Raw genomic sequence first — 13,279 nt, forward strand, 5'->3', positions numbered from 1 at the left:
AGCAACCACATTACTATAAAACAGCAAACAACATGAAATATTTTAAATAAATCTGGATTGTTTATATAAATTTAATGGGCTAGTTCAGGGATAACTAATTGAACAAATTTAAAAGTCTTCTAAAGAGCTGGCTTTTTAAAGATGCTTTTTAGAGGGGCGTGGCTTGGACGCGAATGATGACGGTCGGGTGAAGGAGAAGCTCCGTATAAACAAGCTTATTTTGCAGAGATTACTACAAAAAAAAAAAAGTAATTTACTATAATCTAGATGGTGTGATGATTAAGGTCTACCTCCTTGGCTAAGACGGAGAAAGTTTGAGAGACGATCGAAAGTAAAAGTAAAAGTGCCGTTTCTAATATCCAAAGAAGGGAGGTGTAAAAAAACGGGAGCTTGACGGAGTTTAAAACTGTTGGTGAGCTGTCTAACAACAAAGATAAAAATTTTCTTCTTTGTAAATGATATATTAGAAGAATACCGTAGTGCCTGTTATGCAGTGGAGATAAGCTATTTTGAAATGGCATTCTCCTGCCGGTGATAAAGCGAAGTTTGCTGTAGAACATAGTTGGCAACGGTTTTTTTTTTTATGGAGCCATTTCCTTGCTGCCAATTTCGAAAGAATATATGACTTTACTTCACTGTGAATGATTAATATAAATATAATATAAATGTAAACCTCCTCTGCTGAAATTGAAACAGAATCCGATATAAAAGCTTTGGCTGTGAGAAAGATTATAGAATAAAGGAGTAACGGTTTTTGTTTTTTTTTTAACATGAAGAAAAGTAATATCGAGATAATTGAGAGGCGCTGAAAACTGATAAAGACATATACTTCAAGAATACTAGACAAAGTATTGCTCTCCTTGGTAAGGGCTGCGATTGGGCTTATAAAAGGAGAGAAAAAAAAGGATTATCAATCATTCAGCGCTGATGTAAAGTGACTAACAGAATTAGTAAAATAAACATATAAAAGATTGACCAGCCAAAAAAAAAAAAAAACCTAAGGGGAAAAAACGCTGTTAATTTGAGTGTTATTGCCTTCATAGAGGCTGAGATAAGGCATGAAAGAAGAGAAATAGAGAGAAGGACTACTGACATTTTTTTTTTTTTACTCACAGCAATAGAACTAGAGACAAATAACTGACAGTTGCTCTAAGAACACTGAAATAAAAGTCTTGAGTCTGATCTAAATACAAGATTGAGACAAAAAACTAAGAAAAGAAAAAGGCTGAAAAAGAAAAAGGAAAAATTTTTTGTCTATTTTAAAAAAAATAGAAACAAATCCTGATAGAATATCACCATTATTTTCTTTATAAAATTGATATAGCAAAATTGTAAAAACATAAATTGAAGACTCAAAAGAAAAGAGAAAAGCGGCAAAATATTGAAACTGATACAAAGAGACAGTAAATATAAGCTGAGATAAAGAGAAGAAAAGAATAACAAAAGATGACATCTAAAAAACAACAAAACAAAAATGATTCAGAAGCAAGTGGTTCCGGTATTGGTAGCAGCAATAAAAGATCAAAACCAGAGCCAAATAACACACCCTCAAAAGTTCCGTTACCATCAGATGAAACCCCTGACGTCATGGAAGAGTTGAGACAAATTAAAGAAATAGTATTAGACAGCAATAAAAAATTAAAAAAAGCAATTGAAGATGCTGCAATTCTCACCAAAAGAGTGGATATAGTTGAAAATAAAATAAATGACATAGAAAACAATACAGAACAACTGAATACAGACATGAGAAAATCTAAAATAATATGGAAAGAAGTTGAAGAAATTAATAGAGACTTGGAAGACAGCAGAAATCGAGAAAGAAGAAATAATTTAAGGATCATCGGAATTCCGGAAGGGGTAGAAAAAAATGACCCTATAACATTCCTGGAACAATTTCTACCTAAAATACTACCTTTAAAATTCAAAACTGCATTAGAAATAGAAAGAGCACACAGAATACCAACACAGAATAAAAACCTTCAATCAAGACCAAGAACTTTAATATTCAAACTATTGAGACACCAACAAGCAGTAGAAATCTGCCAACTAGCAAAGGAAAACAAAAACCTCAAATGTCAGGATGCAAGAATCCACATAGTTCCTGACTTTGCAAAAGAGACTGCACTACGAAGAAAACAATTCCTGGACATGAGACCCCAACTGCGAGCTCTAGGGGCTAGATATGGCCTTCTTTATCCAGCAGTAATGAAAATTACCATTGCTAACAAGACTCAAAATTTTCTAGATCCTACAAAACTTCAAGATTTCCTCGATCAATATGAACAGCCAATGACCTCATAAACAAGAACTTATTATCGAATAATACTAATAACTATTTTGAAAGGAAAAGATAATCTCCTGAAGGTTGGACTGTGGAGAAATCTGTTCATCCTTTGTGACTGCCTTCAAACATATACCTAAGACTTAAAAATATAAGTTATAATATTTGAATTATAATATTCATTATTTTAAATTAATTCATATCTAACTGAATTTGTGGTATACAATGTTGTCATAAGTAATAATTTCCTTAAAGAAAGGGAAAAGAAAATAATTTAAACTTAATATTTAAAAATGAAAACATTTCTAGACACCACTTAGAAATTACTGTTAAAAAACAATTACTTTATTATATAATACAAACCAAAATATAATAATAAACTCAAAAAATAAATTATACATTGGGAATTTATAATAAATTAAAACACCTCTAAAGGGAAAATATAATTAAAAAAAAAAATAAATAAATAAATAAAAATAAAAAAATAAAATAAATAATAATTGTAGTAAATATAGTTAAATATTTTAATAGCTTGTAGGAGTTATATACACCTAACCTCAAAATGCGTATCCAAGTGGTCATATTAAAATGGGGGGGGAAGGGAGGGAAGGGAGGGAAGGGAAGGGGGAAATATAATGAAGAATGGGAAAAAAAAGGAAAAGGGTATATTCTAAAATATTTAAAAATTGGGAAAAAAAAAATTAAGAAAACTAATTCATATAATTTTAAGGAAAATATATCAAAAATGCATAAATGGATCTTAAAATAATATCCTTAAATGTTAATGGTCTAAATCATATGATAAAAAGGAAAAAAGCTCTATTATTTTTAAAAAGACAAAACGCGGATTTATGCTTTATACAAGAGACCCACCTCTCAAATATTGAATCTAGTAAACTACAAGGAGGTTGGGTCAAACATTGTTTTTTCTCACCAGCTACAAAGAAAAAAGCAGGTGTTGCTATTCTGGTAAATAAAAAATGTACTGCTACATTCAAATTAAAGGCAACAGATATTAATGGAAGATGGATAATTGTGGAAATGAATATGGGAAATACTACCATGACGTTGATTAATATATACGCCCCTAATTCGAACCAAAATGAATTTTTTAAAACTCTTCAACAATTGATATTGCCACTGGCTACTTCAAATCTAATAGTAGCTGGGGATTTTAATGCTGTTATGGATCCTCTATTGGACAAAAACCCAAGTAGATATATGAAATCAATGGGATTAGATAATTTAATACAAACTTGTGATTTAATAGATATTTGGCGAATACTTCATTTTAATGGACGGGAATTTTCATTCTGTTCTCATGTTCACAATTCCTTTTCAAGAATAGATTATATTTTTATATCAAAACACCTAGCACATCAAGTAACAAAAGCTGCCATTGATCCAATTATTTTATCTGATCATGGTGGGGTATGGATTGAAATTAAGATCACAGATCAAAATACAAATAGACCAATATGGAAGTTTGATAATACATTGCTTGCTGATCCAATATTTCGTGAAAATTTTCAAATAAAAATGAAAGATTTTTTTCGAATGAATGATAAAGATGAGATCTCTAGAGAAACATTATGGGATGCATTTAAAGCATCAATAAGGGGACAAATCATTTCTTATTCGGCTTATCTTAACAAACAAAATAGAAAACAATATGCTAATTTAGAAAAAGAAATTAAAAATTTAGAATTAAAACTAATAGAAAAATGGGAATATTCTATACAACAAGAACTATTAAAACTCAAAGGTAAATACAATGAAATATCATCAAAAATGATAAGGAAAGATTTATTTGCACAGCAGGCATTGTATTATGGAAACTCAAATAAGTCGGGAAGAATATTGGCAAATTATCTAAAAGTGAAAAAAAAGAAAACAAAAATAATTGCTATAAAAGATGAAAATGGTGAAACACTTACACAAATTGAACCAATCTTAAAACAATTTCTAAAATTCTATAAAACTCTTTATTCTTCCGAGACTTATTTAAATAAAGAAAAAGAAGGTTTAGAATTCTTGAAATTATTAAAGGGTCCAAAAGTTCCTGAACATATAAAACGAAGTATGGAAGAACCAATATCACTAAAAGAATTAGAAACAGCTTTGAAATCCCTTAGAGTTGGATCCGCTCCAGGTGGGGATGGTTATACAGTTGAATTTTATAAAACATTTCAAAACTTTTTATTACCCTATTTATTAAATCTTTTTCAATATCAACTTAATAAAGGTTGTACAAATGGCACTATGGCTGAATCATTAACAATAGTTTTGCCAAAGCCAAATAAAGATCCCACTTTGGTGTCGAACTATAGACCAATTTCTTTAATAAATGTAGATGGAAAATTATTAGCAAAAATCCTTGCGTTAAGATTGGCTAAAGCTCTCCCACATATTATAAGTATGTCTCAAACAGGATTTGTTGCTCAAAGACATTCATCTCATAACACTAGACTAGCATTCCATATATTATACTTAACAAAGAAAATGAACGAGCCTACTTTCGCTGCTTCTTTAGATGCAGAAAAGGCTTTTGATAGAATAGAATGGACATTTATGTATCAAGCAATGGAATGGTTTGGTATAGGTCCTGGATTCACACAAATGATACAAACATTATATAGCTCCCCTTCTGCTAGATTATACATTAATAATATGTTTTCAGAAAAATTTAATCTACAAAGAGGAGTTAGACAAGGTTGTCCTTTGTCTCCTTTACTGTTTGATATAGTTTTAGAACCCCTAATATTAGCAATCCAACAAGTAAAGGAGATACAAGGTATAAATCATTCAGATAAAGAATATAAAATATCAGCTTATGCTGATGATTTACTATTATATTTGAAGAATCCAGAAACTACCATTCCATATCTACTTGAACTAATAGAAAAATTCGGAAAATTTTCAGGATATAAAATAAACTGGAATAAATCAGAAATACTTCCATTAAATATACATTGTACAAAAAGTTTATTTAATTCATTTTCTTTTGTTTGGAAGGAAGATGCTATTAAATACCTTGGAATTTGGATTACAAAAAATTTGGAAGATACAATGAAAATTAATGAAAAAAATTTATTACAAAAAGTGACAGAGATGTGTGAGCAATGGAACCCCTTACACTTATCATGGTGGGGAAGAATACAAACTGTTAAAATGATGATATTGCCTGTAGTTTGTTACCAAATGGGAATGATACCAGTTTTCTTCCAAAATTCTTTTTATAAAAAATTAAATAAGATATTAACAAAATTTATTTGGCTTGGGAAAAACCCCAGAATTGCATTAGTGTCATTGCAAAGACCAATTGCGGAGGGAGGGGTAAATTTTCCCAACTTTTATAGGTATCATCAAGCCTATATTTTACGTCAAGGTATGTATTGGATCCTCCCAGAACCCACTGTAAATATCCCAGATTGGTTTTGGCTAGAATGGAGACTTATGTTTCCATTACGTCTTAGTCATGTAGTTAGTGTCAAAATGCCAAGGCTATACAAAGAACATAAAATATTCATGGATACATGGAAAACTTTAAGATATATAAGTAATCTAACTCCTATTCCAATTAATAAATCAACAACTCAAACAATTTGGTTAAACCCCAAGATCAAAATAGGCGGTTTCAAAATAATCTGGAAAAACTGGATAATAGCAGGTATTCGTATTCTAGACGACATAATAAAAAATGGTAAAATGCTGGAGTTTTCACAATTGCAACATAAATTTGATCTTAATAAAACACAATATTTTAGATGGTTGCAATTGAAGCAATCCATTCAGGAAGGGTTCCCTGAATGGAAAAATCTTACTAATTATCACAGCTTGGAATTCTTGTGTTTCCAGATAAATTCAATAGGACATGAAGCTGCACAGTGGTATAAATTAATATCCGGATATATAAATAAAAAACCAAAAAATGGTCTTAGAGACATTTGGAGCATTGAGATAAAGCACCAAATTAGTGCATCTCAATGGCCACGACTTTGGTCTTGGAGGTTAAAATGTACGGTGTCAGCATCTATGAGACAAACTTGGTTTTTTCTTTTACATAGAGCTTTATGGACCCCTACACGTTTACATAGAATTGATAGCTCTAAATCTAATAGATGCTGGCACTGTCATGTTGAAATTGGGACATTAGACCATCTTCTATTCTTTTGTCCATTCATCTTAACATTCTGGAAATCAATTTGGCCTCAAATTAATAGGATGTTAGAAAACCCAGTAGCCTTGACATATGATACTATATTATTTGGAACAACAATGAGAACAAAAAGTCAAATAACATCAAATAATAACAAACTTTTATTTATTTTAACTGGAATAGCAGTACAACAAATCACATTGAATTGGAAAAATCATGACAAATTAAATTACACTTTCTGGTGGAATTCTGTTTGTCATATATATAAAATGGAGCTTACCATAGCAACACAAAAAGGATATATTAATAAATTTCAAAAGATATGGAGACCATTAACAGAATTTTGTAATGAATGATTAAATTTTCCCAAGTTAAAATTGATTAGAAGGGAATGAAATGGGATTTTATTTTTGATTTTTACACACTATATCAATGTTGAATGAATTTACAATAAAGTTGTTTTTAAATATTATTGATTGATTGGGAGGGAGGGAGGGGGAATTCTACATTCAAAAGAAATTATATAAATTTAGATTTACTGCATAATATTATAAAATTGTATAACATTAATTTTCTAAAAAAACTTAAACTTGATGATGATAAGTATGTATATCAAGTGTATGTATTTAAGTATTTAATAAGTTTATATGAAACACTTGTTGTAACAAAAGAAAATGAATAAAGATTATATAAAAAAAAAAAAAAGATGCTTTTTAACAAATCAGTCTTACTATATTTTAGGGTAGGAGGAGGAGGTCCACTGAAATATGTGGGTATTTGTCTCCCATCCTGTGTGTACTAAACCTATACCCGATTTTATTTTTTTAATATTGTAATTTAAGCTGCCCTTTTCCCTAATGTTTTAATGTCAATTAGCAGTATATGTGATATATGTGGATTTTATTATTTTATCTGATTTTTATCTGATGTAAATCGCATTGAAATGAGATTTTGCGATCTAATCAAAGAATTTATTAAACTTGAAACTTGATGTTTCAGAATGAGTACACTCTGATGGCACCCCAACAGCATTCCTTCTACAATACGCAGAAATCCTTTGCCTATGTTCCTGCTGACAGGAGTGGATCATCAATATTGCATTTTCAATCATAAGGGACAGACAAGTCTTCTAGAGTCCACACATGAAAATGTAATGTTAATGCATCACCCTTGTCACTAGGACTGCAGATGGAAGACTTCAATGCAGCTTATAGGGAATGCTGCCTTCTGCTGATCAACAGTGTCAGCCATAATCCTTTATATAAGTGAGAACAGGTATGAGGCTTGCCATCCTCACTTCCAGATCTCAGGGCTTCAGAAATGGGTCTGTAAAGAAATAGCAGAAAGTGTCATGAATTATGCCAAGAATAAATGGCAGCTGTCACTTTATATAACAGACTTTCAGAGGACTACCTGGTGGTGTAGCATAATCTCAGTCCAACTGAAACAGCTCTGTGAACAGGGCTTATAAAGCACCTGCAGGACCTTTTCTCCTTTATGTTCCATTACTTCTATATTTTTTGAGGAGTGTGTGGGGGTGAATTCAGTTAACTTAGCTCGAGAGATCCACAAGCCTCTCAGACTGGAATCTAAGTAGGAACAATGTCTGATTCTGCAGTTTCATCTCCCATGTTCTTTCTGGGCTCCTCCTGAACCCTAGCAATATCTCACTCTCTCACTACACCAGGTTGATCAAAACCTCTCTCCTCCAATCCTACCTACCACCCAAAAACTGCTACCAACATGGACCACATTTCAGTTGCATAAATCCCAACTCTGACTGCAGGAACCCTCTTGACATTTGGCAGAGCCCCTTGCTCTGATCTACATAAATGCTAATTCTATACCCAAAGATCTGCTGACTTCACTGCTTGACCTTAAATAGTTTATACAACTATACACAAAGAGCAGGGAGATATATATACCAAGAGGCCCTGATCATTTAGATATCTGGGCTAGAAAATGACACGGTGACTGTTACCTGCAGGTAGCCACAGGTAACCCACAGAACAGGGTGAAAAAAAGATTGGTAGCTGTGGGTATGGGGACAAGGCCATTCACCGCCTCGTGGAGCGGTGAATATCCTTGTCCATGCAGTAAAGTATTTGCGGTGCGTTGCCTCCCTTACCACCCCTCCTGGTCAGGCCCGGTGAGCTCAGGCCCCATCCCCACAAACCATCTGATCCCACCCCTCTGAAAATCAGAGGCTGAAGAGAGTTCCTATCGTCCAACAAGAAGGTGGAGTCAGGTACATTGGGTAGGGGGGTAGAACAGGGCAATGAAACATGACATTTCCTGGACCTTATGGCAGGAATGACAGAATTCAGTCTTCATAAACCACAGAATAAAGTCAGATTTCACAATAATAAATGTATGACTACTACAAATCAGAGCCCCCCCTATGCAAATCTCATTAATATCTACTGTGCATCTCTTGAGATTGAAGTCTCAAAAACCAGTACATATGTTATATTGATAAGAAAAAGAAAAAAACTTCAATTAAAAATAAAAATTATAAAGAAGTACAGAAAGGTTCTAGTGCAGGACTCAAAACGTTGATTGTTTTAAGACCTAGAACAGATTCACAAACATTGCAAACACCTCACCATGTAGAGACCTTCTTCCAATTTAGCATTAAGAATAGAAATAACAATAGCAATAGAATTACCGGTACTCCAGTCCCCAAAGAATAGCTGAATTCTCAGAATGGAAAACTGTGTTGATCCAGAATGTGATAACCAGAATCTTCCTCTCTCCCTCACTAAAGTACTCACAAAATTAAGCTCTTTCACAACATCATCGATGATTCCTCGCCGTCTTAAGGCCTTCATCAGATCTTCCTCAGATAAATGTTGGCTTTCCAGGCCCAGCTCTTCATGTAAAGTCTCAGCCAGGACTTCCCGAATCCTACCATGGACATCCATCTAAGCAGAGAAATGCCGTTATGAGACATCCATAAGTCTCTTCTGTACAAATCTTTTTTTAAATATGCACATACCAGTACATAGTACACAGAGGTGGTTTAATTTGCCTTGGAGAAGGTTTAGCTTTGTTGAAGAGCATTTGTTCTGGAATAATCTAGAAGCCTACTTTATAAATGTTGGCATGGAAAGATTAGGTTCTTACCTCATTAATCTTTCTTGTAAACCCCTACTCTATTCCTGAACCCTCACGTAGTCAATCCCTTCATTTGGATACTTTTGCTCCTCCTGTCTTACCTCTGGACTGCTCTCCAATCCCTCAGTATGTAACAAAGCAGACAGTAATTCCTGGAAAGGACACAGAAGAGGGAGTATGGGGAAACTCCCTGAGAAACATGTTTAAAGTGCTCATATTAATAAACAGCACAACAAATAATCAAGCATATGGCAAATAGAATTAAACAAATAAACAACTGAACCATGAGAACAGAGCCTGTACTAACAGTGTGGGGCATATAACCAATAGAAATTCTCCCCCCCCCCACCCCAGAGTGAATAATGCGACAGTCACAGATGGTATTCTTGTTAAGACTGGGCAAAAAAACAAGATGTCCAACTTACCAGTACTCATTGAAGCAGACAGCAGGCAAATCAGTATTTCCCAGAGCGAGCTTCAGGAATAGAGTATGGGTTTATAAGAAAGAAGAATAATGAGGTAAGAACCTACTCTTGCTGTACAACCCCACTCTATTCCTGAACCCTCAGGATGTAAACAGAGCAGTCTCTCAAACTTAGGGTGGTACCAATGAGCCTGCTACCAGAATCTAAGATCCAAATGCAGAATCTTACTTGGCCACCATGTTATTCTGTAAAAACTTTGTGAATGTATGCACCAAGTGGTGGCTCTGCAAATCTGTTCTGGGGAAACCACTGAAGATCTGGCCCATGAGGAAGCAACACTTCACGTGGAGTAGGCCTTCACTGATATAGGAGGCTGCTTCTCGTTACAGGCGGAAGAAATAGCCATACAAATCATGGCGCACCAAGAAACCGATGCCTTCGGTACCAGCCAACCCTTTCGGACCACTCCCTCCAGGACAAACAGATGATCCGACAAACGAAACTTGTTTGTAACTTCCAAATACTTCAGCAAAAGCTTGTGCACATCCAGAGATTTTAATATCCTGTTATGCTTTCTTGAACCCGATGGTGCATAGACTGGCAAACGCACCTCCTGACCGATTTGGAAGCTAGAAACCACTTTCAGCAAGAAAGAAGGGACAGTGCGCAGAGTTACGCTAAAGTCTGTAGTTCTAATAAAAGGATCTCTACAGGAGAAAGCCTGAAGTTCAGACAGTCTCCTAGAAGAGGTGATGAACATCAAAAATATCATATTGATGGCGAGATCCATTAAAGAAGCTTGGTCCAGCAACTCATAGGGCAGACTCGCAAGGGCCTTGAGAACCAGGCTAAGGTTCCAGGTTGGAAACAGCTGCCACAGCCTAGGGCAGAACCGCAACACGTCCTTCAAAAATGTAACTACATCTGGATGAGCCGTAAGAGTGCCCCCATGAGGCTTGGGACCGAAGCAAGAAAGCCCTGCTTTCCCTTATGCACCATGATTCTGTACAGCAGATGGCCTATCATGGGCCACTGAGGGAAGGCATAGAGAAGACCTGCCTTTGGCCACAGCTGGACCATGGCGTCCAGACCTTTGCTACCTGGTTCACACCTTCAGTTAAAGAACCGGGCTGCTTTCTTGTTGGAGCCAATGCCATCAGTTTGAATGTTTAATGTTCCCATCTCTTCACTATACAAGTTAGGGCTTTCTGGGATAGTAACCATTCCCCGGGTTTGGCGGTTTAGAAAATCTGCTTGCATGTTGTTCACTCTAGCTACGTGTGCTGCCAAAAGCGCTAGATGAGATTCCAGCCACTGAAAGAGCATTTGGGCTTCCAGGTGTAGGGCATTGTCCAAAAAGACTCAAAATGTTTTGCTTTGCAGTACACTCTCAAACTTCAAGAGAGCCAGATGAATTGTCCGAAGTTCCAAATGATTGATCTACCATTTCCTCTGGGTAGGGGACCAGCACCCCTGGGCCAGATGTTCCTCACAATGCATTCCCCAGTGGTAAAGGCTGGATCCTACAGAGCAATTGGGCCCTGTGTGAGCAGCCAGGTATGACATGGAAGTCCAAGACCTTGATCCCTATGTAGATGGACCAGGTCTACATACCACAGTCGCCTTGGCCAATCTGGTGCTACCAGAATCACTAGGTCTTGGTGCGCCATGATCCTGCGCAAAGGTCTGCCTATCTAGAGCTACAGAAGGAAGGGGTAAAGAAGACCTGCATTTGGCCTGCTCTTGTAGGGCAATTCCCAGGAGGGATTGTGTTGGGAAATGCCCTACCAGAGCAGGCCAAAGGCAGGTCTTCTTTCCTGTGGCCAGTATACAGGTGAGGCGGGTGCTGATGGTGTTGGTACTTTGCTGGAAGGGCGTTCCCCCCTAGCATTACCTGGTCTGCATTTCGGGCAAGGCGCACAGTAACAAGGCAATCCCCAGTATGCTGACTCTTGTCTGGCAGGTAGATGAGGATGTATAAGACAACTGGTTTTTTCGGGGAGGGGAGGCAGATTTTCCTAGACACATCATCACGTGACATCCGAGCATGCACGGATGTCCTCCTGCCCAACGTGATTTGTTGGAAGCTTTTCAAAACCCGGACAAAGTGTCAGGTTTTGAAAAGCCCTCCGGACCCCTAGACACGTCTTTAAATCTTCAGCACAAGCAGCTTCTCCGGCCTGCCAGAGTAGTTGCTCACACTAGCGAAGATTTAAAGAGGTACCGGGGGGGGACGGACGGACAGAGAGCTGCTGGTGCCCCCACTAAGACAACACCCGGGTCAGTCCCTTTACTATGCCACTGTCAGAGGGAATCCTCGCACAAGAGGCATAGTTATATGAGCACTGAGAGTAAAAGGCAGGGGTTTAAGAAAGGGTAAAAAAAAAAAAAATCGTTCGCGCCACAAGAAAAACAGGAAAAGAAGCGGAGCTATAGACATTTAAGCGCCTTTTTAAATGAGAATGAGCTGGGGGATATCCTTAGCTAAACGGGGTAACTGGCCACTGTGAGCAGCCTAGATAGACCAAATGTTACCTGCCAACATCTACTCTGGAAGGTATTGTTGGTATATTTTCTTGAATTTAATAATCTACTGACTAGGCTGCGAGCGCTCAGGGGCACCCGTCGAGACTCGCCTTACACAGCTGGTCATGGATCATCTGTTTCAGCTCCGAAGCTTTCTCCGGCGGCAGAGACATGGCTGCTTTGACCGCCACCACGCTCACACACTGATCTATGTTCTCCTCTTTTACTTTCTTCCTCCTTTATCTGTTACTTTCAAATTTCGGCGGACATCCCGGCGCGAAGCTGCCCTCCGTGCTGCCTTGAGTCTCTCAGACGGGTCAAGAACTGATACGACTTTTAAACACCATTTGGCCATAGTTCCTTTCTTCCCTCCGTTTGAAGAAGGGGGAAAAAAAACACAGCAGAGACTAGAAGTTATATACTGTATATCCGCAGGCCGCTGATTCACAACAGGCAAGTTCTGAGACACCTCAGAAGAGGGCGAAAGCGTACGTTTACATTCTGCGCGTAGGCCCTGAAATGGACCTCCGCTAAACCTTGGGCGACAACTATAGAGAATGGAGCACGGCGCATGACGTCGGTATTATGCGGCTCGCATAGTAGTAGGACCCATAAGCGTGCTTTGTTTTCTTTGCTGTATCTTCGGCTTTCCAGATGTTTATTCCTTGCGGTAACATCAGCCCGGACTTCGGGGGTTTTACTCTTATTCTGGTGAGCTGCAGTTGTGTGTATACAGGGACATAGTTACTATTACTTAATATTGTACTGTGT

At 36.8% G+C, this 13,279-nt stretch overlaps 2 protein-coding genes across 9 annotated transcripts in view; one reads left to right on the top strand and one right to left on the bottom strand.

Moving 5' to 3' along the window:
- CEP76 (centrosomal protein 76) overlaps positions 1 to 13,092 on the bottom strand; it is a 105,259-nt gene extending 92,167 nt beyond the window's left edge. For 4 of the 5 annotated variants that reach the window (XM_033934120.1, XM_033934122.1, XM_033934124.1 and 1 more), the window contains exons 1-2: positions 12,619 to 12,744; positions 9,215 to 9,364 (exon numbers count right to left, since the gene is read on the bottom strand). In XM_033934120.1, the coding sequence (XP_033790011.1) occupies positions 9,215 to 9,364; positions 12,619 to 12,681 (213 nt within the window). In that variant the 5' untranslated portion in view covers positions 12,682 to 12,744. Of the gene's footprint in view, positions 1 to 9,214; positions 9,365 to 12,618 lie in introns of all 5 variants that reach the window. The other variant, XM_033934121.1, reaches the window with a different exon arrangement.
- The window catches only part of PSMG2 (proteasome assembly chaperone 2), a 71,222-nt gene continuing 70,114 nt past the window's right edge, over positions 12,172 to 13,279 (top strand). The window contains exon 1 of one of the 4 annotated variants that reach the window (XM_033934127.1): positions 12,172 to 12,262. Coding sequence is in view for 1 of the 4 variants with exons in the window: in XM_033934125.1 (XP_033790016.1) it covers positions 13,163 to 13,219 (57 nt within the window). In the remaining 3 variants the exon portion in view is untranslated. Of the gene's footprint in view, positions 12,263 to 12,392; positions 12,540 to 12,811; positions 12,962 to 13,017; positions 13,220 to 13,279 lie in introns of those variants that run through there. The other 3 variants (XM_033934126.1, XM_033934128.1, XM_033934125.1) reach the window with 3 other exon arrangements.

Source organism: Geotrypetes seraphini, chromosome 2, assembly GCF_902459505.1.
Source record: "Geotrypetes seraphini chromosome 2, aGeoSer1.1, whole genome shotgun sequence".
NCBI classification, from domain to species: domain Eukaryota; kingdom Metazoa; phylum Chordata; class Amphibia; order Gymnophiona; family Dermophiidae; genus Geotrypetes; species Geotrypetes seraphini.